This window comes from Ictalurus punctatus, chromosome 26, assembly GCF_001660625.3.
Source record: "Ictalurus punctatus breed USDA103 chromosome 26, Coco_2.0, whole genome shotgun sequence".
Lineage (NCBI taxonomy): Eukaryota > Metazoa > Chordata > Actinopteri > Siluriformes > Ictaluridae > Ictalurus > Ictalurus punctatus.
Genome location: NC_030441.2, coordinates 19,855,883 through 19,879,542, shown reverse-complemented (window position 1 = coordinate 19,879,542; position 23,660 = coordinate 19,855,883). Strand labels below are relative to the sequence as shown.

The 23,660-nt window shown below is 36.3% G+C and overlaps 3 protein-coding genes across 4 annotated transcripts; all 3 read right to left on the bottom strand.

The window, feature by feature from the left end:
* LOC108258811 (microfibril-associated glycoprotein 4) lies at nucleotides 1-4,368 on the bottom strand. Its single transcript, XM_017457751.3, has 5 exons — nucleotides 4,268-4,368; nucleotides 3,922-4,137; nucleotides 3,706-3,802; nucleotides 3,342-3,509; nucleotides 1-1,137 (listed from the first exon to the last, which is right to left on the bottom strand). The coding sequence occupies exons 2-5, from the start codon at nucleotides 4,135-4,137 to the stop codon at nucleotides 890-892; spliced, it is 729 nt and encodes a 242-aa protein (XP_017313240.1). The 5' UTR covers nucleotides 4,268-4,368; the 3' UTR covers nucleotides 1-889.
* Nucleotides 4,369-7,762: 3,394 nt separating this feature from the next.
* LOC108258797 (microfibril-associated glycoprotein 4) lies at nucleotides 7,763-12,047 on the bottom strand. Its single transcript, XM_017457722.2, has 6 exons — nucleotides 11,934-12,047; nucleotides 11,719-11,731; nucleotides 11,272-11,517; nucleotides 11,015-11,111; nucleotides 10,082-10,249; nucleotides 7,763-8,325 (listed from the first exon to the last, which is right to left on the bottom strand). The coding sequence occupies exons 2-6, from the start codon at nucleotides 11,719-11,721 to the stop codon at nucleotides 8,045-8,047; spliced, it is 795 nt and encodes a 264-aa protein (XP_017313211.1). The 5' UTR covers nucleotides 11,722-11,731; nucleotides 11,934-12,047; the 3' UTR covers nucleotides 7,763-8,044.
* Nucleotides 12,048-14,963: 2,916 nt separating this feature from the next.
* LOC108258808 (microfibril-associated glycoprotein 4) lies at nucleotides 14,964-19,545 on the bottom strand. 2 transcript variants are annotated; one of them, XM_017457745.3, is made up of 7 exons: nucleotides 19,464-19,492; nucleotides 19,259-19,337; nucleotides 18,941-18,963; nucleotides 18,631-18,846; nucleotides 18,361-18,457; nucleotides 17,170-17,337; nucleotides 14,964-15,885 (listed from the first exon to the last, which is right to left on the bottom strand). In XM_017457745.3, the coding sequence occupies exons 3-7, from the start codon at nucleotides 18,941-18,943 to the stop codon at nucleotides 15,617-15,619; spliced, it is 753 nt and encodes a 250-aa protein (XP_017313234.1). In that variant the 5' UTR covers nucleotides 18,944-18,963; nucleotides 19,259-19,337; nucleotides 19,464-19,492; the 3' UTR covers nucleotides 14,964-15,616. The 2 variants fall into 2 exon arrangements, with proteins under 2 accessions (XP_017313234.1, XP_017313233.1); XM_017457744.3 differs by lacking the exon at nucleotides 19,259-19,337 and having other exon boundaries at nucleotides 19,464-19,545.
* Between the last annotated feature and the right edge of the window lie 4,115 nt (nucleotides 19,546-23,660).

The following is a 23,660-nucleotide window of genomic DNA, read 5'->3' as shown; positions in this document are numbered from 1 at the left end:
AAAATTGAAGGAAAGTTTTTTAATAATGAAATCCTGGTACAAAAGTCAATTTGCACATCTTTGTGTATACAGCAAAAAACAAAAGGAAACAAAAAAAACCAATCCTCTTAATTGTTATTTGTTTTTAGAAAGAGAGTTTTGAGAACCAGCCCGGACACAAAAGGGAGGAGAACCGAACTTGATCGGGTAAAAAAAAGAAAATAGACAGAAAATAATTTTAATCTGTAAAAAAGACAAATGTGAGATAATGGTCAGATCATACACCGACTAACCATGACACTGCGACAAACTTAGTGACCTACTGACCATGATATTTTATTGGACATGTTTGAAAACACTTTATATTAGACAGATTAGATCTTGTTTAGATCTTATTGTGCATAAATTGATATTTGAGTTTAGAAAGTACAACACGGTGTCCCACAAGGTTCCGTTCTAGGTCCCTTAATTGTCTTCGTTTACATGCAGCCCCTTGGACATGTAACTCGCTTACCTGATGTTGGCATTCACTTGTTAACACTTTCCTTAAAGTGTACACTGTTTGACGTCGGAAGCCATTTTTCCACAATGCTAGTGTAGTTATTCTTCCACACTCAACAAACTATACTCATACTCTACTCTTATCCTGACCACATCACTGGCACATTTGTTCATAGAATTATAATTGTGAAATGAAACATCACACAATTTTGGTAATCAAATTAGTCAAATTAATTTATTGGATATCTCTGGAATCATGCTTTGTAGTATACAATCGTCCTAAATTAGACATTTACTATAACTAGGTTTTGATTTTGTGTATATATAAATATACACACACACACACACACACACACACACACACACACACACACACACACACACACACAATACATTCATGAATCTAAGCTCAAGCTGCCAAAACTACACGTCTCATCTTCATCACTATAGACTTTAGTGAGTAGTAGTAACCTTTCCAATGGTACCAGTAAACACCTGTAGCTGCAGGTACCCCACTTCCCCATTTGTACACACCATTGGGGTTGGCATGGTGGCAGTTGTCAAACCAAAATCCTCCTTCATATGTCAATGCACAGTTGTTGATGTCTTTGTCGAAAGTTGCAAACTGTTTCCCGTTGTGATATGATAGAGAGTCTCCTGTGAAAGAAACAATAGGGACTTTAAGGTACAACAGCTCAAAGAAATATTGAGCTGTATTACATGTTGTGAATTGGACTTGTGGCATCCTCCCATCACAGTCTGTGGCTCTACTGCAGCAAAAACGACAGTTTGGCAAGCTCACCAAAATGTGAGGTTTGGGTGATTAATGTCATGCTTTTAATGTGTTGAATTATATCTACAGCAGAACTACAGCCCACATTTCCAATATTATTCAGAACTACAGTAATGTGAAAAATTAATTACACCCCATGTAAATGGTTGTTTAAAAAAAAAACTTTTTATCCTCTTTGAAAAGGTACCTACTAATAAAGGTGATACTCTATGAAATGACACATACAATTTACATTTTGTAATAATTTTCACAATTTAAATGAACAAAAATAGATCAATCACATGGAAAAAGTAAGTACACCCCTACATTTATTAGATCAAATTAAAATCAGGTGTTAAAGATCGGGTGCCGGTGATTAGAGCCTGCTTAGGGAGTGCAGATGGAACCAGTCTTATTTATACCTCTCTCATATCTAGTGTCTGGTGTTCCCTTTGTTATTGAGGTGTTTGGTGTCATCATGCCAAGATCTAAAGAGTTCTGTAAGGCCTTCAGGAAAAGGTTGTGGATGCCTATGAGTCTGGCGAGGGATTTAAAAAGATCTCAGAATTATTTGAAATACATCATTCCACTGTAAGGAAAATCATCTACAAATGGTGCAGATTTCAAACAACTGCTGATTAGTCAAGGACTGGCCATCCCAGCAAATTCAGCCCAAAATCATACCATCTAATGCAAAAAGAAGTCTCCAAGAACCCCAAAATTTCATCACAGGATCTGCAGTAAGTCTTGCAATTTTGTTGGTGTAAAAAGTACATGAAAGAGATTGCACAAATTTGACCTGCATGGGAGGCATGTCAGGAAAAAGCCTTTGCAAGACCACAGCTTGTCAATGAGCATACAGGCAAAGACCAGGACTTTTGGAATAATGTGCTCTGGACAGACGAATCAAAGATAGAGTTGTTTGGCCACAGTAACAGCAGACATGTTTACCGCAGGCCAAAGACAGCTTTTCAGGAGAATCACCTCATAGCAACTGTGAAGCACGTGGTGGAAATGTTATGGTTTGGGGTTGCTTCACTGCCTCAGGGACTAGACAGCTTGCGTTCATTGATTTGACTATCAATTCTGAATCATATCAAAGACTGCTTGAAGATAATGCGAGGACATCTGTCCAAAGGTTGAAGTTGAAGTGAAAGCGGACCTTTCAACAGGATAATAATCCTAAGCACACGAGCAAATCCACCAAGGAATGTCTCAAAAAGAAGAAATGGAGGGTTATGGAACGGCCGAGTCAAAACCCGGATTTGAATCCCATTGAGATGTTGTGGGGGGATTTGAAATGGACAGTGCATGCAAGAAAGCCCTCTAATATCTTGCAGCTGAAAGAATATTGCATGGAAGAGTGGTCAAAAATTCCAGAAAGCATGGTGGACAATTATACAAAACGTCTACAAGAAGTTATTTCTGCTAAAGGGGGCAATACTAGCTTCTGAGGCCAAGGGTGTACTTACTTTTTCCACAGAAGAATATCACATCTATTGATATTTCTGTTGAATAAATGATTGAAAAAGCAAATTTTCAAGTACATCAATTTTATTAATAGGTGCTGTTTCAAAGAGGATCAGATGACTGAATCAGAGCAATGGTTCTTAAAGAAATGGATTGGCAAAAAAGAAAATAAATTTACCAATAGAAAAGCATCCGCCCTATTATCGGGAGATTTGAATCCTGATGATGCCGCAGTCAGCCAAGACAAGTTTGGTGCGAAAGGTTTGCTTCTTTACTATTGCACTATAGCTATAGTCATGTGTCATGCATATGTTATTTGTAAATACCCAATGTCCAAATTACTCGCATCCTCATATACCTGATTCAGACAACATTGTTCAGTTCTGTATTCCCCAGTTTTTTTTTAAAAAAAACTAATTTGTTAAAATGCTAGGGGAAGTCCATATTTACCATTTAAACTCAAAAGCTCTTTGTTGTCATTTGCATCATTTTTACTTTTTTGCTATAATTTTAATTCTGATATATATATATATATATATATATATATATATATATATATATATATATATATATATATATATATACACACACACACACACACACACATTTTTTATCTCACCTCCACCTCCATCGATGTATCCGTTGACATGTAGCTTGTACCTCTCTGAATCAGGAGCGACGTAGAAAGAAGAGTATATGGTGTAGACTTTAGAGTGTTCAAAATCTTCCATGTCCACCCTCAGTTCATGCTTCTCTCTCGATGTCATGAGACACAGGTTCTCAAGACCTTTTATTTAAGAAGCACATTTCACTATTATATTACTCCGCTCATTTATTCTACAAAATCTACAGGGACTGAGAACCAAAAGTGCCGACCTAGCCAAAGTTCGCCATTTCTGTCTCCAAAGCCATGTAGCAATAATAGTGATTAAACTCAAAGTATATATTTGGGTATTCCTGACATTCTCTTGATATTCTCTCACCTAGCCAGTATTCACCACTGGCATCTCCAAATCCATTCCTATACTGCTCCCATGGCCGGTAGAAGTTCACAGTGCCATCCATTCTCCTCTGAAAAACCTGCAGGGAAGAAGGAAAGAGAAGGACTAGACAATAATCCATGGAACATTAAAATGAGAAAATAATTTAAAATTTAAAATCCGTAATTTAAAAACACTGTCTTAGAAAATTCCACATACCGTCCATTTCCCTTCCTGCGGGCCATCATTTTCAGCACAGCCCATATCACAGTACACCTGCAATGGGCTCTTAGGTCCTCCAGGGTAGATGGTGTAAACTCCACTGTGGATGGAGCCGTTATTGAAAATGTCCTGACAGTCTATCGGCAGGAAAACCTGGTCAATAATTTGGGACTGCACCAGCAGTGGAAGTGCGAGAGACAATAACACATACATCTGAAACCAAGGAACAGGGTCACAACAGTGATGTCAAAGATACGCCATTGTATACAACTCATGTCTTATAGTGCAACAGTAAAATACTGTATAAAAACAGTAAAGGATTTTTATAAATGATCAAACTCACCTGTGCTAAACGTTAAAAGTCACCAGGTAAATACCAGACTGAGGAAGTTCACCTCTGTGATTCATCTTTTATATACTCCCAACACTGTGCTTGATAATAAAAGAAATATTCATTCAATATCAATATCCAGTTCAGGGATATGGTGCCAATCCCTTCCTGGAAACATTGGTGGGCAAAAACACCAGTACTCCCTGGAAGGCAGGTTTTTAGAAAGCTGAAACTGGATTGAACAAAAATGTACATAGCATAAACAGTAATCAGAGCTCAGGAACAAACCTCAGGCCATGGAGTCATTCTTAAGCAGCCAATTATCCTACAAATGAGCAGGAAGTAGCCTTGACTAAAATGTTTTATTCAGGTTATCGGTTGAAGATCTACCAGTAACTCAAAATAACTTGAAGTCCCATGAGGGACAGAGACCTTGTTGCTGCAGTTTTTATTTATAGTTTTTAATTTGCGATTACTCTTTTTCTCCAATAATGTGAACATCTACAACCTTACCTTCATGGTGTTTTGTGATGTATTTGCATGAATGAATTAAGTCTAGATAGAATTAAGTAACAGACAGAAGAGAGAGAGAGAGAGAGAGAGAGAGAGAGAGAGAGAGAGAGAGAGAGAGAGATGACCAAATCAATACAAACTATGAATAACACAGAGTAATATAATAATGAAGGTTATACAGAGTAGTATGGCACAGTAACAGTGCAGAAAAAAAACAATACCTTTCCCCCTTTATTTTATCTGTAATCAAAGATGAGATACATTTCTTTAACATCTTCTATAGTCATCTGTCTGATCTTCATCACTATGGTCTTCAGAGAGTAAGAGTAACCTTTCCAAGTGGTCCACAGGATCCCATTGTTTTTGGATGACCTAGCCATGTTCTCCTGTTTGTACAGGCTGCTGGAGTTTGTGAAGCCATCATTTCACAAGCTGGTGTACCAAAACCCTCCGAAGTAAGTGCTCGCACATGGGTTGTATGCATTTTGGTCCGTAATTAAAATGAAAGTGTTTCCCATTTAAGATGTTCATAGAATCTTCTGGAATGACAGCAGATGTTCCTTTCCATTTACCATGAGAATATATCTGAAATGTAGCTTCACACTTTCAGAAAGGAGCATGTGAAGGATGCTGACTGATTCATGTGGCCTTCAGCTGTTCACAGAACAGGAAAACCAAACGTTCAAAGGAAACTTAAAGTTGACTTAAACTTTAACTTGGCCATAGTGATAATAAATAATTCTTTATGTTATCTTAAAGAAAGAACTAAAGCGTGTTAAAAACCCAAACTTCACTTCACTTCACTGACTCCCGTCATTACAATTTTGAAAAAGAGACTCATTTGGAAAATGTGATGAAAATATGATATGAGAACAATCACAGTATCAACAATATGCTTCCAAGGTTTTAGTTTCGTGTCAGACATTTGTGCCTCCTCTGGGAACCTGCTTGAATAGGGTTTTACCATAAATGTTCCACATAATTTTCCATCTGCCAGTAAATCATAACCAGTAGTGTTTTGCTTATGGAAGTATAATAGTATCAAATGTCCTCAAGACAAAATGGCATGTTGAATTACATAAATTGAATAAAAACACATCACAATAACAATACTTGAATTGTTCTGCCCAGCAATTTGACACAAATCGTAAAAAAACACTGCAATAACAATGCTTGAATTAGTTTCCTCTGCAATTCATTGAGTTTGTATATTTTGATTAAAAACAAAATTCCAGCATTCAAAATTCAATGCACACATTCAACTTCCTATAGTACAGTTCCAAAATATTCAGTTGTTAAAATACCATCTTCATTATTTGTCAGGTAATATTTCAACACATTATTTTTCAACCTCAGGTCTTAAAATTCAAGTCTTCACATCCGGGTCTCACAGGAAGAGCAATGGATTGCCGATACTATTGTAACATGTTACTTTGGGCCGCCCCCTAGTGGTGGGATTGTGCAGACAAGCCACAAGAGAAGATGAACCTAGCGACTGGAATAAAGTTGATTTGATGTTGGACGTTCAGTATTCGCAGATCTGCGCAAATTAAGGGACCGTCTCTAAAGTTACACATTGGTACACATGTTTCTAACTTCAATAGCATTTGAAGGGAATGACTTGGTCATAAAACCAGCTATAAAGTGTTCATCTAGGTGATGAAGTAACTCAAAAATCCAAAAGGTGTGCATCATACCTGACACCTACAGGAACACTTTCCAGTTGGTTTTGTGACTGTAAGTCATTCTCTTCAAATGCTATTGAGCTTTAAACTATGGTATATTTTGTGTATATGTCCATATGGAATAAATACATCACAATGTTTAGATATGATTTGACAGTGTATTTAATTAAATATCAAAAACAGATGTAGGTGCTGCCTTTGTCGAAATCCTTCATGTCCACTCTCAGCTGATTCCTCTCTTTGTTGATAATCAGAAAGATGTTCTCCAGACCTGTACAAACAGAATAAAATGCTAATCCATGTGTTTAGTGTCACAGAAAACTGAACTGTTTACTGTTTACTTCTGTTTACTTCCTGCTTCCTACTTCTGCTTCAGCCTACATCTTCATCATGCAGAATTCGTCTCAGTAATACCTGATAGCAATAATCTGTGTATATCGGGCATGTCCAATCTTAACTGCAAAGGGCCTCTGTGGCTGCTATCGGTTTTCATTTTAATCAGGACAAACATCTGTTCAACCAATATCAATATCAATATCAACACCCCTGATGTACACTTTTGTTTCAGTTCTGTGCCCAGGTCGTTATGTGAAGAACCACCTGAGTTAGGAGTCCACTTAATAAAATGTGTGATATGGATAGCTGGAAACAAAACTCGACAGTCAGGTTGCTTCATAGTCAAGCCAGAGTTCATGCTTCAGAACCATGTTAGAGTTCGATTGTAGGTAGATTGAGAACAAGCATCCCCACAAGACTTGCTGTTTTTGGAGATGCTCTGACCCAGTCGTCTAGCCATTACAGTTTGGCCCTTGTCAAAGTCGCTCAGAACCTCACGCTTGCCCATTTTTCCTCCTTCCAGCACATCAACTTGACACAGAACTTGCTGCCTAATATATCCTACACCTTGACACATGCCACTGTGATGAGATCATCAATGTTATTCACTTCACCTCTCAGTGATTTTAATGTTATGGCTGATTTTTGCATATTACAAAATATTACTAAAATACCCATTATATTCTTATCATATTTGGCTGATGACTTTACTCTGAGCTTGTCGTAAGCTGCAACTGTGCTGAGGGTAAAGCAACATGCTCTGTGATTAATGAACACTGTTCATTTTAATAAAATTCTGCGGAGTCTCTTACCCAGCCAGTATTCCCCATCTGGGTAAAAATCAAACTTTGGCTTTACATTACTTGGCCAGTGCTGTGTTTTAAATGAAACACTAACACAGAATCCTAACTGCTGAGAAGAGCTTACAGGCATAACAGAAATAATAATAAAAAAGGAGTAGTGTATCAAAATGCTTTGTTTAAACAGTTTATTTAATTAACACATTGCTTAAAAGAAGTACAAAGGAAGCAACATTTGATTTGATTAACATATTTGACAAAAAGGAAATGTGTACCAGGAACAAAATACACATTTACAAAAGGAAACTAATATAGCTGAGAATGGAGGATATTACAGGGGGATATACCACAGGGTAAACCCAAAACCAAAAGATTACGATTAATCAGTAAGTAGTCAATATTACACCTATTCCTCTCTATTCTACTCTTCTGGATTTCTTCTGAAGTCTGGAAAGCTAAAGATCTGCAAGATCTTCCAGACCCATCCGTCTGATCTTCATCACGATGGTCTTCAGAGAGTAGTAGTTTCCTTTCCAGGACTGCCACATGATTCCTGTGTTCACTGTCCCCACATTCCCATATTTGTACAGGCCGTTGGGGTTGGCTAAGTGACACGCACTGTAGTACCAGTATCCATAGTACCAGAATCCTCCACTGTTAGTCTCCGCACAGTTTCCTGTAGGGTCTTTGTCAAAGGTTGCAAAATCCCTCCCATTCACATAGGATAAAGAATCACCTGGAAAAGACAAACAAAGTAGAGCACAGTGTGAATTATGAGGACGTTGAGCCATCTCTAATAAATCAAAGATAGAATAAGGAAAGGAAAAGTAAGGTAACACTTTATTTTGCTTGCTCAATGTATAAAAAAATAAACAAATATCTATAGCCATAATCCTAGGTACTGACTTGGGTTAAGCTTTTCAGTCAGTTTGATATGTCATCCACAATTCCTGCTATTAACATCATTTATTATGCCATTTAAACATTTTAAATCTTAGTGGTCAATCTGTGCATCGTGGACATTTCGACAGCCGCTATCTGATCATACACTGAATTCATTCTGTTTCACTATGGAATGTATCTTGGATCAAATCGTGAAAGAATCAAACTTAGCTTAGGAAGATTTTATACATTTTTCGGCAGACTGATTTTTTTTTTTTTTTTACTGCTGTAAGAAAAAGGGGCGGGGCAGTGGAGCCTCAGTGGTTAAAGGCTCTGAGTTACTGATCAGAAGGTCAGGAGTTCAAGCCCCAGCACTACCAAGCTACCACTGTTGGGCACTTGAGCAAAGCCCTTAACCCTCAACTGCTCAGTTGTATAGGTAATAAGGGCTGGATAAGGGCGTCTGCCAAATGTCGTAAAATGTAAACGCTGTGATTCTAAAACTGGCTCCTTACCCAGCATGATCTTGGAAGGAAGATACAAAGGCAAGATTAGAAAATAACTGAAATAAAAACATAATTTTTTTTTTGGAGAATTTAGAGGGAGCACGTCCTACAGGTTTTCACAGACTATCACATTTAGAGGACATTATTGGGTGCTTCTGACATTTTAGTTCTTTATTTATTTATAGGCCTTTTTTCAAACTTCAATTTCTATTTGAATGCAGTTACATGTTAATTCCAGGAATTGGGGAGCTTTGCACCTCCAGGTTCAGTTTTAGGGGCAAATGACCCAATGCGCCCCAAAAGATGGCGCCTATGGCCATAACCATCTACAATCATCAACAACTCATTCTGAAAAACATGTCAGCAGTTTATGGCTTTTAACTTCAGGTTCATGACTGAGAGGGTTTTTCAGTAAACACTAGACCACTGCCAGTGTCTATAGATTTTCTCCTGATTTCCTGTGTTATATTCTTGGCCATGTCCCACCCACCAGCCAGCATCCTCCCTATCACACAACAGCTACCAACCAAAGAGGGCAAAGGCTATCACATGCTTCCTGCAAGGCAGGTGGAGCCAACCACATCTTTTGAATCTCAGGGTGACGTATTACACTCAGAAGAAAGTGCTATCCGCTCACTTCCGCATACATAAGCTCATAGACGCCCATGACTGGCTAGCTTCACTATGATTGACAGGGGAGAGAGAGTAAGCCCCTCCCACTCAGAGACACAGCCACTTTTGTTCTCTTGGACTCCTGGCCATGGATGGCTGGGATTTTAAAGGTATTCCATGATGATGTCCTTAATCAAACCCAGAGCTTTTGTGTGTGAAAAGGATCAAAGATGTGGGTGGAGTTTAAAAAAGAATGAAATTATCTAAATATATATAGACAAAACAGATTTTCAGACAGATATTTAAAAATATATAAAATATCTTTTGAAACTGCTGCTCATGCTGCATCACAGGGTGATGTATTACACGCAGAAGAAAGTGCATCACTGTATATAGACGGATGTAAGGCGTTCTGTCCAAATAAATTCTTACAAAAATTAATTTTGTTGTTTGAGGCAGGTAAAAGTGTTTTCTTTCCCCTGATTGGCTCACCTGCTCCTCCATTGATGTAGCCCCCGATGTTCAGTTTGTAATTGCTGGACTCTGGGTCGATGTAGAACTGGGTGTACTGGGCGTAGGCACTGCCGTTCTCAAAATCCTCCATGTCCACTCTCAGCTGATACTTCTCCCTGTAGGTCATCAGGAAAATGTTCTGCAAACCTGTAATGTATAACATCATTTTCATACGTCTGCTGGGAATATTAAGAGATTAATAATTTAGATTCAAGTGGCATTGGAAGAATTAGAACATTTCACACACATTTCTGCCCTGAATCAATCTTCTGGACTCGTTAAGGACAATGCTCCTCTGTTTGTCAGACATCATTTACAAATATTTCTGTAATTAATTGTTATTTGTTTTCTTATTTAATTTATTTATCTATATAAATAAATAAAATGTCAAATAACAGTGCGCGCTGGATCAAGTGCTATTCCATGTGCTGCTGAATAATGAGTGTGGAAGCCATTTTGTTCATTACAACCAGGATTATTAGCAATATATTGGTGATATATGAGTTTCCTATTAGATTTCTTTCAACACTCGCCATCTTCTCACTCATAAATCAGCTAAATTGGTGACTGGTTAAAGGACAGTGATTGGGTTTAAAGGCAGTCGTCAGGATGCTACTGAAAAACTCCATCTCTGATGCTTCTACTCAAATAAAACCTGGAAACTCGGAGGTGTGAAGTACATACAGGTAATTTTAATAGTCTCATGTGGAGCACAGAAAACCCACTTAAGCAGTTGCGTAACCCGACTCTAATATTTATTATTTTTTTAAACTGTTATAACCCTACTTTAGCTTTAGATTTATCTTATTAACTTATTATTCTATATAATTTAGTTTGGTATGTAGCAATAATAGTGATTCAACTCCAAGTATATATTTTGGTATTCTTGACATTCATTTGATATTCTCTCACCTAGCCAGTATTCACCATTGGCATTACCAAATCCATTCTTGTAGTGCTCCCATGGCCGGTAGAAACTCAGATTGCCGTTGATTCTCCTCTGAATCACCTGGGTGGTGGATTATTCAGCATGGTGTACAGGTGGAAACAAAACATTGAGAAAAATGACTACATTTCAGAAAACCTGAAGCAGACAAGTAGTTACCTCACATTTCTTTACCATTACAGTGTTCTCAAACAGCTTTAAACAGATTCATGTTCTCACTCACAGTCCACTTCCCATCATCATGGCCTCCGGTTTCCAGGCAGCCCATGTCACAGTACACCTTCACGGTTTTATTAGGACCTGCTGGGTAAATGGTGTACACTCCACTGGGAACAGTGGCGTTCTTTACTGAGCTTTTCTTTAGGTTGTAAACATCCTCACAGTCCATCGGCAGGGACGTGTTAACGAGAACAGCCGAGTGGACCAGCGAGGACAACGCTACCACCAGCAGCAGCAGCATGACGTGATTCTGTAATCATAATAATAATAATAATAATAATAATAATAATAATAATAATAATAATAATACCTATTATTTACATTATTCTAGTACTTTTCATTTTGAAGTTTTACATAAAATATTACAAAGTATATTAATGATAAGTAAATCCACAATCCTAAACGAATATAAAATATTAGAAAACAACTGCAAGTAATATAAAGAGCTCACCATAACAAAGAACCTGAAAATAAGAAGAAAAAAAAGTAATAAATCAATAAACAACAGCATTCTGACAAATTTTTAAATACATACAATCAGGTTATAACCTTATGACTGAATACGGATCACGTTTGAACATTATTTCTTCATTTCCATTCAGAGTTGTACACAATTCAACAGGTAATAAGTTTAACATCAATAACTTGCCTTGTTAAGACACTCACCTGTGATAATTCTGGTGAACAGAAGTTGCGTTAGTCGACTTTTGCGTTTCTTTTATAGCATTAGCACAATAGCACAGCTGCACCTTAGTTGGGATTCTGGTTCTTCTGCATCAGTGTCTTACCCTGCATAGTGCATTGTTCTTTTTAAACCAAACAGTTCATAAGTTCTTAACATAATCACTGTAGTCATGATGACATCCTTAAATCAAACGCACAGCTTTTGTGTGTGAAAAGGATCAAAGATGAGGGTGGACTTTAAAAAAGAACAAAACTCATGATCTAAACATATGTAGACAAAACTGGTTTTTAGACAGATGCTGTATTTAAAGGTATAATGTGGTTTTATAAAGTTCATAAAATAAATTAATGTTTATATCATAATACACACACACACACACACACACACACACACACACACACACACACACACACACACACACACACACACACACATATATATATATATATATATATATATATATATATATATATATATATATATATATATATATATATATATAATGATAAAAACATAAATTTATCAGGAAACAAGAATTCTGCGGATATATGACATGAAGTTTCAGACAATGCTGTGACCACAAACGGACAAATACAAAAACTGTAAAAGAAATATTTTTTCTTCAGTTTGTTTTTGATATTTTTATTGCTAAAGTTCAAGAGAATAGTTATAAACCAGAGGTCAGGAACTTTTTCAGCTGGAAGAAAGCCATAAAAGCAAAAAAAAAAAAAAAAGTTTGTATGTATGTCTTTTTATTATTATAGTTATCTTTACTATTATTCCATAATTATCAAAGTGGTAATGTAATAAAGGCCATTTGGCACTCCATTTAGAAAGTACCACTCTGCTCCACGTTGTCCAGTGAAATCTGAGCTTGTTGTTCCACAGTCACATGAAACCTATATGCCGTTGTGCCATAGTCAATCACTGAAAGAGCCATAGGATCCCCATTATATTTACATTTACATTTACATTTACATTTATGCCATTTTTGGCAGACGCCCTTATCCAGAGCGATTTACATTTATCTCATTTTTTATACAACTGAGCAGTTGAGGGTTAAGGGCCTTGCTCAAGGGCCCAACAGTGACAGCTCAGCAGTCCTGGGATTTGATCTCACAACCTTCCGATCAGTAATGCAACGTCGTAACCACTCTGTGTCATATGTGTGTCATATTTGTGTGTATTCAGAACGTATTCCTGCCATGCAAGAGTCAAAAAATCTGTATTCACATTCACATTCCCTCCTGTGTCATTCACCGCGTCTGTGTTTGGTCAGTACTTCCATTTGTTCAGGAACGAGAGTCTGTTTTGGGGAAATCTGGAGTCAATAACACGGTTGAGGAAAGAGAACAGTCACATAAAATAAACACACCAGTATATATTGTGATCTGGTGCTCATTGTTTGGGCAAGGTACAGGGGAAAAACAGCCAACATGTATTACATGTAATATCCACAGTATTAAGCAAATCAGTTTTCTTTAGCAAATGAAGGCAGAGAGGCCTAAAAGAAAGATATGAAACTCGGACATATAGTACCTTTTGCTAAAATGAAAATAAAAGCAAAGATGTCAGCTACATTATTATTCTTTTTCCAAACCTGCAAACACGTGACCTGATGCCTGTTCCTTACAGTAAACACAGCTGTACCTTTGTGGTACAGTATAATGGGCATGTCCCCGCTTTCCTGTCGAGAAACTGGTACACTATTGTAAAGAAATGAAAGTTAAATACTTCTATATTTATGCATGTAGCACTAGATAAGCAATAACATTTCTAATGTTCAGCATATGAGGCTCACAGTATTAAAGACACAAACTTTAGTGATAAGATATATATATATATATATATATATATATATATATATATATATATATATATATATATATATATATATATTTGTCTGTCCATAGCACTTTTTCCCTCAATCATTGTCTGTCCAGTGTTTGTTCTCTTTTACCCATTTTAACCTTTTATATTTATCGACCCGTCGCGGATATGAATTGTTCTTTGAACGCTGCCGAGAAGGCCAGGAGTCGCTTCTACACTGTTGAAAATGACGCTGGTATTTTGTGGATAATATATAATAAAATTGCTAACTGAGGACCTGCGAGGTGTCATTTTCTCAAACTAGACTCGCTGACGTATTTATCCTGATGCACAGTTGTGCACCATGACCTCACACTTCTGTTCTGGTTAGAAGCAGCTTGCCCTGTACTGTGAAGGAAGGACTACACACTTTTAAAATATATATTTAATGTCTTGCATGGAATAGCCTTCAAGTTTCTAAAGAAGGATTATTATATATAAAATAAAATTGATATGGAGGATAAAGATCATGGCAGAGAAGGAGTGATCAGTATCACAATCTGATAACACCACATTAAGACAAAACACAAACACACAGAAAGCATGTGTGTGTGTGTGTGTGTGTGTGTGTGTGTGTGTGTGTGTGTGTGTGTGTGAGTGTGTGTGTGTGTGTGTGTGTGTGTGTGTTTGCATATATGAGTTATACGAAACCTACTCCATTAAAGCATAAAGTAGACTGGATTTTAAAAAACGTCACCTAACATTAAAACTATCAAAACTTCTGCTACACCGTAAAACCAGATAAGTTCATTTAACTCAAAAAAATTGAGGAAACTAATTTCCTCAAAATTTTTAATTTGATAAATCAATTTCTTTAAGCTAAATACACTTAAATATAACAAAAAAAATAACTAAAACTTGTTGTATTTAATTGTATTTGGCTTAAAGAAATTGATTTATCAACTTCAAAATTTTGAGGAAATTAGTTTCCTCCAATTTTTTGAGTAAAGTGAACTATCCGGTTTTACTGTGCATCATAATTACAGCTATGTGAATATTAGAATCTGAAAATGACACTCATTGTAGGACTGTTGGTTTATTTTTGGCTGCAGCATTGTCTTTTAGTGAAAGGGGTGTGTGAGTGAAAGCAAACATACAATACAAAATACAAAACTATATCAACATAGAGACAAGAAAGGAGCTCGCTGAACTTTATGAAGTTTTATCTTCCGTTCTAAATGATCATGATCCCACATTGCTATAATTTATAAAACATTTCTCATATGTATAACATGTACAAATTCACTTGTTTAGAACAAATTCATTTCTATAAACGTCTGCTGCAGCCACCGTTTTCTGATACCGTGAGAGTAGATCATTTGCCAGTGAACAATTTGGTAACAAACACAAAGGTCATTTACTACTCCATACAATCACGTCAGAATCGTACAAATCTCTTGCTCAATAACTTTGATTATTGTTAAAATAAACTGGAAAGACATGACCTGTGTATCAATGAAGAAACAAGACTTTATTTCTGTAAAATCTGTGTAAAATCTGTAATTTCATAATTCATGATTTTAACTGGACTTTGATGTCCTTCATGAATGGAGAGAGGGAGAGAGAGAGAGAGAGAGAGAGAGAGAGAGAGAGAGAGAGAGAGAGAGAGAGAGAGAGAGGGAGAGAGAGAGAGAGAGAGAGAGAGAAAGAGAGAGAGAGAGAGAGGGAGAGAGAGAGAGCGCAGCTGAAACAATAATAATAATGCTTTGTGGTTATACAGAGTAATATGTCACAGAAATATGCAGAACAATATGATTTGCACTTTGTTTAGTTTGTAATCAATGACATGCTACATTTATATAATGTCGTCTATAGTGACCTGTCTGATCTTCATCACTACAGTCTTCATAGAGTAATGATTTCTCCAGCTGTTCCACAGGATCCCGTTGTCTAAGTATGATGTGTCCACGTTCTCCCATTTGTACACACCATTGGGGTTGGCTACGCCATTACTCCACCAGCAGGTGTACCAAAACCCTCCCATGAAACTGTCTGCACAGCTGCCGTATGGATTTTGGTCAGGAGTTGAAAAGATTTTGCCATTAACGCTGCTCAGAGTGTCCCCTGTAATCACACAGCACACACTCCTGTCATTTTAAAATGAATATTTTACAGATCATACACTTTCACACTTTCAAAAATAAGCATTTGAAGGATGCTGACAGATTCCTGTGGTCTTTAACCCTGCACAGAATAGGAAGAACCTAATATTCCAAGGAAGTTATATATATAACTTCCTAATTCTATCTCCTAAACACCCACTCAGGCGTGAAGCGATCGTCTGACAGACAGTAAAATGACCAGTCACTGCTTGCTTTTTAACATGACGTTACGTTCTGTTACACACAACAACACTCCGGCGTGCAACAAAGTCTTATTGAAACAGTAGTGTGAGACGTCAGATCCGCAGCCCAGCGGTAGCGAACAACAACGTCCACGGGACACAGACGTGCAATACACGAATTCAAACAAAACTGAAAACGTTTTGCCTCACAAACAATCACAAATCCCACGACTGGCTCTTCCTCAAACTCGTGCGTCGTCTTCTGTAACTTTCAAACAAGACGCAGGACAGAAAAGCCTGGCTATAATTCAAGATGGCAAGTTTGAACTCCTGGATTTTAAATGCATGTGTGCTGTATTTAATTGTCCACAATTCATGTAATATCATGTGTAGTGCACCTTTTCATGTGTTTCGGTATTTTTTCTTGCTAAGCTACATGCCGCTAACTAAGCATGTACTGTAATGGTAAAAAATATACGCCTATTGTAATGATAATAATACCCTATACTTTGACTTAAAAATAAAACAACCTGCTCCTGGCTAAAGTAACTATATGAGATTTATGAATAAATACGTGTTGAAGATAAAATACATGGAGTTAAATCTACTTTAACTCCTTGTTATCAGATTTGTTCATTAAATTAATTATAATGTTTATCTAAAACCTGCTACTGGATTAAAGGAGCACTGATGGTTTATGTGATTCGAAAATCAAATTCTACATAAATTTTTAACTAAAATGTATTTATTCTGCTAGACGGCTGGCACAGACAGCAAGACACAAGGAGAAGATGCAGTAAACTGTACAAATTTCTTAAGTGAGTTTATGTGAAGTTCTTCAGAGAATATTTAATAAATATTATGCACAATAAATGTTCATATAGTTTCACCATTTTTCTGTATGTATAACTAAATTTGTGTTAAATCAGCCACACTGCTGATACCGGCTTCAGTCATTAAAAACCCATCTCGGTCCACCACCAGACATAACTGAAATCATGTTTTAAAATATTACATAAAATAAATATCTGCTGGTAAATCATAACCAGTAGTGTTCTGCTCACCTGCTCCTCCGTTGATAAAGTTGCCGATGTGCAGTGCATAAGTGCTGCGCTCTGAGTCGATGTAGAAAGAGTTGTACTGGGCGTAGGCGCTGCCTTTGTCAAAGTCCTCGAGGTCCACTCTCAGTTGATACCTCTCCCTGAAAGTCATTAGAAAGATGTTCTCCAGACCTGTATAAAAAATAAAATAAAAAACTTAATAAAATGACTGACTCCTATATCTTCATCAGTCTCAGTAGTACTCAGTACTAATCATCTGTGTATATCAGGTTCAAGCTTATCCGCAGATGGTCACTGTGGCTGCTGCAGGTTTTCATTCTAATCAGGACATACGGTACACCTGATCAACCAATATCAACCGATTAAACAGCTGGAATCAGGTGTGGCTTCTGATTGGCTGGAATGAAAATTTGAAGCCACATCAGCCCTTTGCAGATAAGACTGGACACCCCTATGTTCTGTGCACCTGTTAAGAACCACAAAGGTCCACTTAACAAAATATGTGATTCATGTTAATATAGCCGAGGACGGCTGAAGAGAAGAGAAGAAGAAGCAGCCAATAGAAACTGTAATTCAGAAATTCTAGACACTGAACAAAGTTCTATTTTGTCTTTAACCCCGTAACACTTTCGGCTGTTTTCACATGGCTTATCTGTTCTCTACGTATAGTACAGTTTAAGGGTGCGTTGACCACCCACTGCTTGCTAAGTCCAAATCAGAGTGAAATTGATTTAATATATTTGGTGTGGTTTATAGTGCACACGATTAAAAGAACCTTAAAAAAAAGGAATCTAAACATTACTCAACACTTATGTGGATTTACAGTCAAATCAACACACTAGAGGTTGACTGAATATTGACTGAAAGCACCTCGCTTGCTCGGAGACTCTCAGACCTGTGATAAAAGCAATGTTAAATGCTCTAAATCACATTAACAGAGTTAATTGACTAGCGATGATGTCACTCTAGAACTAGCATATATAACAATATAACTTGCCAGTTTACAGGAGAATATAAACATGACCTGTTTGGTAAAAATGTGGGCTGTTTTTGGATTAAACAACCTACAAAAGTAATTAAAACACTTGGAAACTTCATGGGTCTGTCTGAAACGTGGAACGTTTTTTGTGTGGAAAGTAATGGAGCATTGTGTGTAAGGATAAATCAACATGCTCAGTGATTTTCGTTTCTCACCCAGCCAGTATTCTCCGTCTGCATTCCCAAAGCCATTCTTATAATCCACCCATGGCCTGTAGAAATTCACACTGCCGTCAAACCTCCTCTGAATCACCTGGTGTAAATGAACATTTATTTATTTGGCAGTTAGCATTATCCCAGTGCAGGGGTAAAAACACAATATTGACTTTAAGTTATTTATTTTGCCATGGGGTTTAAATGAAGTGTAACAGAAATAAAAATGATCACATTATTAAATCACAGTTTCAGACAACATGTTTCACTCACAGTCCATCTTTCCTTCCCGTGGCTCCCGTCTTCATCACAGCCCATATCACAGTACACCTGTACAGGTTCACCTGCAGACCCAGCAGGGAAGATGGTGTAAACTCCACTGTGGATGGAGCCGTTATTGTAAATGTCCTCACAGTCCAGTGGCAGGAAGTCTTTAGTGACCGGAGCTGACTGCACCAGCAGGGGCAGCAGTGCTACGAACAGCAGCAGCTAAACCGAGAAAACAACAAAGATGATGACTTCAAGTGTGTTAATGTCGATTCACATCACATTAATGGGTCTTTAAAAAGTGGTCTAAACTCACCATATCTGTGAGGACTGTTTCGTCTATCAAGGTAAAAAAGAGAAAAGATTATTACAGAAATATTTGAATTATTTTTCATTTGAATATGTACACACCTTTTTTCAACCTATAGGGTCGTATTCAGAGCTGAGTTAATTGCACAGTGAGCATTTAATGTTGAAATTGCACACACTGGTATTCAGACCTCAGACATAATTACAGACTTAAACACTATTCAGAAGTTATGTGAGAGGTACAAGTGTGCAGGCGGAGTCCACTAAAGTCTGAACTACACACATGGGGTTTTAATAGATCTGAATGGGGAGCACAGAGAATCACCTTAAGCAGCTGCATAATCCGACTCTGAATACGGGAAGCTTTCCCAGAGTAAATATATAACTTGAAAAGTCCTGAAAATCTTGAAAAAAAAAATCTTATATATATAAATGCAGTTGCAATCAAAATTATTTAACCTCCATTGCAAATGTGAAAAATAAGCAATCTTGACATTAGTAATGATACTTTACATTGAACAAACACTCACCTGTATTATCGTCTTACGTGGTTGCAGAGAGATTTATTTTGAGCAGCATTCTCTGCTTCACTTTTATACCATCTCTTGTAATCTGGGCAGTGTTCCAGATGTTTTAGATGATTAGTCTGTCAGGAGGAACAGAAGAATGCAGAGGCAGGTTTGGCAGCATTTGTTTAGTGAGACATGATTTTACTGTCTTTACTGGTGTGTGCGTGCAAATGTGCAGTTTCTTGATTTATATGGTACACAGTGATTTATTTTTCCCATCAGGAAGTTCTTTCTTGTTAACCCAACACTCGCCCTCATGAAGACCCCGTCTGTCTAAATGTGCACTGAATTCTCTATGGACAAATCATATTTTATTCAGTGTATTATAATGCAAAGTGCACCATAAATACATTCAGTGCACATACAGTACTGTGCAAGTCTCAGGCCCCTTACATAACAAAGTACAAACTTTGTTCAAATTTTTTTATCTTACCAGCTAATTTCCTTAAACAACTGCACATATTTTTTTTTAAAGCAAAGGATCAACATGCAAAATGTTGACTTTGTTTCATTTATTACTGTTTACTGCTCTTTATAATATTTTTTTTTAATGTAGAAACTTTTAAATGTGCATGTGCAAAGACTTTTGCACAGTACTGTAAATCCAATGTAGATAAATTCAGTACCAAAATATTTTGAGTTCCTTCACCTGGAATTTTTTATTTTATTTAAAGACACCAGCAGTGCTGTTGGGTTCAAGGTTTTCTGCAAATCAGGCAACTTTAAACTTCTATACGGTTTGTTGTTTTGCATAGATTAGATTATTATAACAAAATAATCCACTGAGGCCCAAATCATAGAAAATGCTGTTTTGTTAAAAGTGCATTCAAGGGTTCTTTTGCAGAGACTCCTAAAGTGATTTTACTTTAAACCCACTCAGGAAAGGAAACCCTGCATGTAAAGGATTTTCACAGAGGGACAAAGTGAAGACATGTTAAGAGTTCTAATGTTTATTTATAATGTTTGATTTATATTCATGTTGTAAGGATAGATAAATGATTCATTAATGTCATAATATGTTGTGACAAACACAAACCTGCGCAACACATTCATGTTTTTGTTTTTGTAAATGGTGCATGGCTTCTTTTGTACTTTTTTATTTTTAGATCTTCTCTCAGGTGGATTACCAGAATCAGGTGTCAGGGAGTTGGACAGCATTTTTTAAAAATGTCATCAGTTTCTTGTCAGCATTATTCTTTGTTGAGGATTGAATGTTGACTAACCTTGTGCGTGTATTTGTTCATCACTGACTGAGAAAATCTTATCTCAATTCAATTTAATGTGATTCAATCAATGTAGAAAATTTAACGTAATACGCTGATAGTAACGTTTATTCTCGTTGCCGTCCATGGTGCTGTCCCTCATTCTCAATCACATTTAGGCCATTTATTTTATTGTTTCATTATTAAAACAAGCAAGCAGGGAGCAAAGCTTGCAACATAAACTTATATTAATATAAACAATATAATTCTTTATTTTTGATATTGTGTGTATTTTCTGAATTTTTGTTTATAAATTTTGTTTTGCTTTTATTTGTTTTATTCTGTTGGGAAAGTTAAATATTTGAGATATTGTGAGAGAGACTCTTGTGTGCTTATGAGTTTTATAACTGAAAATCTTAAAATTAAAAAAAAAAGGGTATTGTACAAAACAATAAAAAACATAAATCTACAATCAGAAACTCCTCAAGCATGAGGAAATGAGTATGTTTTTCCCATAAACCCACTATCATATCGATCTAAATCTTACAAGACCAGTCCATCTAGCCGCCTGTTTGCAGTGTACCGAATAATGTTCATGTTTTCTGCTGAATTATTCTTGTATGATGATTGATGTTATCAAATTGTTCTTTATGAAATATCAGAAATGGAAATATAAATATATATGCATTTAAAAGCATATATATATATATATATATATATATATATATATATATATATATATATATATATATATATATATATATATATATATATATAAAGTAATAAAAGTAAAAAGTAAAAAAAAAACTAAAGTAAAGTGCAATAAACAGTAATAAACAGTAAGAAATAAAGCAAAGTCAGTATTTGGTATGACAACCCTTTGCTTTTAAAAAAATAAATAAATAAATAATTCATGAATAAATACATTTCCCAATTACCAAAAACTTTTAGAAAAAGTCAAATCAAACCCAGAGGTGGATGTCTGGAGTGACTTTCTTATTGCTAACTTCCTGTAAGGAGGCAAACTGAAAGAGCACACTATTTCAGGACATAGTAACATTTGGTGAATGTTTTTAGCATAAAAAACATTCACATTTAACAACACATTTTTCAATGAGATGTATTGACTCAAAATGTACATATAAATCGTTTTGTACTGACTCAGTAATGCAGATGTCATAAAATAATAAAAAGGCTTACATACATAAAAATCCTACAGGTATACAGTCCGGTCCATAAATATTTCAACACTGATAAGGTTATTTTAGCCGTCTACATCAGTACACTGGAGTTTAAATTAAATAATGTATGTGAGCTCGAAGTTCAGACTTTCATCCAAATCGGGGGAATTATGTTAGAATTACAGCAATTTTCATATGTGGTCTCCCCACATAAAAGTAATTGGATAATCAACTGCTCAGCTGTTCTATGGCCAGGTGTGTGTTATGGCCTCATTATTTCATATAAAAGGTCTAGAGCTGTACAAACACATATTTTCTATAAAATACAGAAGATACTGAGTCACAGGGGTGGGAGGGTTACTTAAACCCTAATATGGTGTTTGGGTTCAATATGACCACCATTTGAACTTCCCTTGGTTAAAGATTTTGAAATGTTTTCTACATTATCTATCTATACAGAGACAAAAACGGGGCTTGATTCGGTTGTTCTATGTAAAAAAATAAATAAATAAATGTCACACTTATGGTGTTCAGGATTAATATTGACCCCACACTGAAAATGAATGGAAAATGTGATAAAATATGAGTTAATTTGTCAAATAAAATCAACAAATCTGGCATAAATCTGAAAATTTCTTCAAAATTCTAAAATTAATTATTGTCTTTACATTTGGTTCATTAAAAATTAATAATATGCAGCTACAATCTGACTCCAAGTCTTGTCTTTTAGGTGTGTCTTATGAGGCATTTTTCTGTAAAATATTTGTGGCATTTTCTTCAAAACACATCAAAAACTGCAAAAAATTCTAACATTTGAAAGAATATTTATTTTTAATGTATTTTATAATGTTTATAAATATATAAATTCACAAAATATATCACAAAAGTTGAAAATGAATGGTCTCTGTGGCCCTCTGTTGGATACATATGGTAAAAAAAAAATAAAAATGTAATTGCAGTAAAAACTTTTAATTCCTATAGGTTCTGTTCCTTTCACCTAGATCAATATCCTAGAACAAGTTATATTTAATTTTGATCTTTAAAGTGATTTTTTTCATAAAAATGTAATATTTCTTATGCAAGCTAAGACCTTCTATAAATGTGCTAATACTGCATGGTCAAATAGTGCAGTTGTGTAAACACGAAATTCATTACAGTTTTTACATGAAGTCTGTTTTGTTGAACTTCTCCACTATTCACTGATGGAGACTTGAGTGCAAAACTGTTTGTGGTAATTGTAGTGCTGAGGCTATAATAGCAATCTGTAGTCCTGGCCATCATAGCATGACTGTTCACATAAGTTGAGGTCCAAAGCCATCCCCATGGTCTTCAAGTAGCACCGTCCTCAGCAATCCCAGTGATCTTTAGTCTGCACCATGTGGGGACATCCTCAGCAGCAGCATGTGACTTCCAACTGATGAGAACTCCAACCAGAAGTAGGGCATCAGGATGTATCAGGCAGGTCCAGAGAGCATAAGGGGTCAGGATCACTGGCATCTCAGGAGTATCATGTGTAGCTCGACAGAAAGAGAGAGAGGGTGAGAGAGTGGTAAATAGAGGGAGAGATTATTAGGTATGCTTATTGTCCTGTAATGGTTAAGGATAATGTACTTTGCATGAGTGAAAGCAGGGACTCCGGCGAGAGTAGCTATGATAACTAAAAGGAAGTGCCAGAAGGTAACACAGACATGACGGATCCCTGGGACATACGGCGGCTAGCCACTCCACCATCAACACACCTGGGTGAAGGTGTGAAAGTGGAGGGAGACAACATC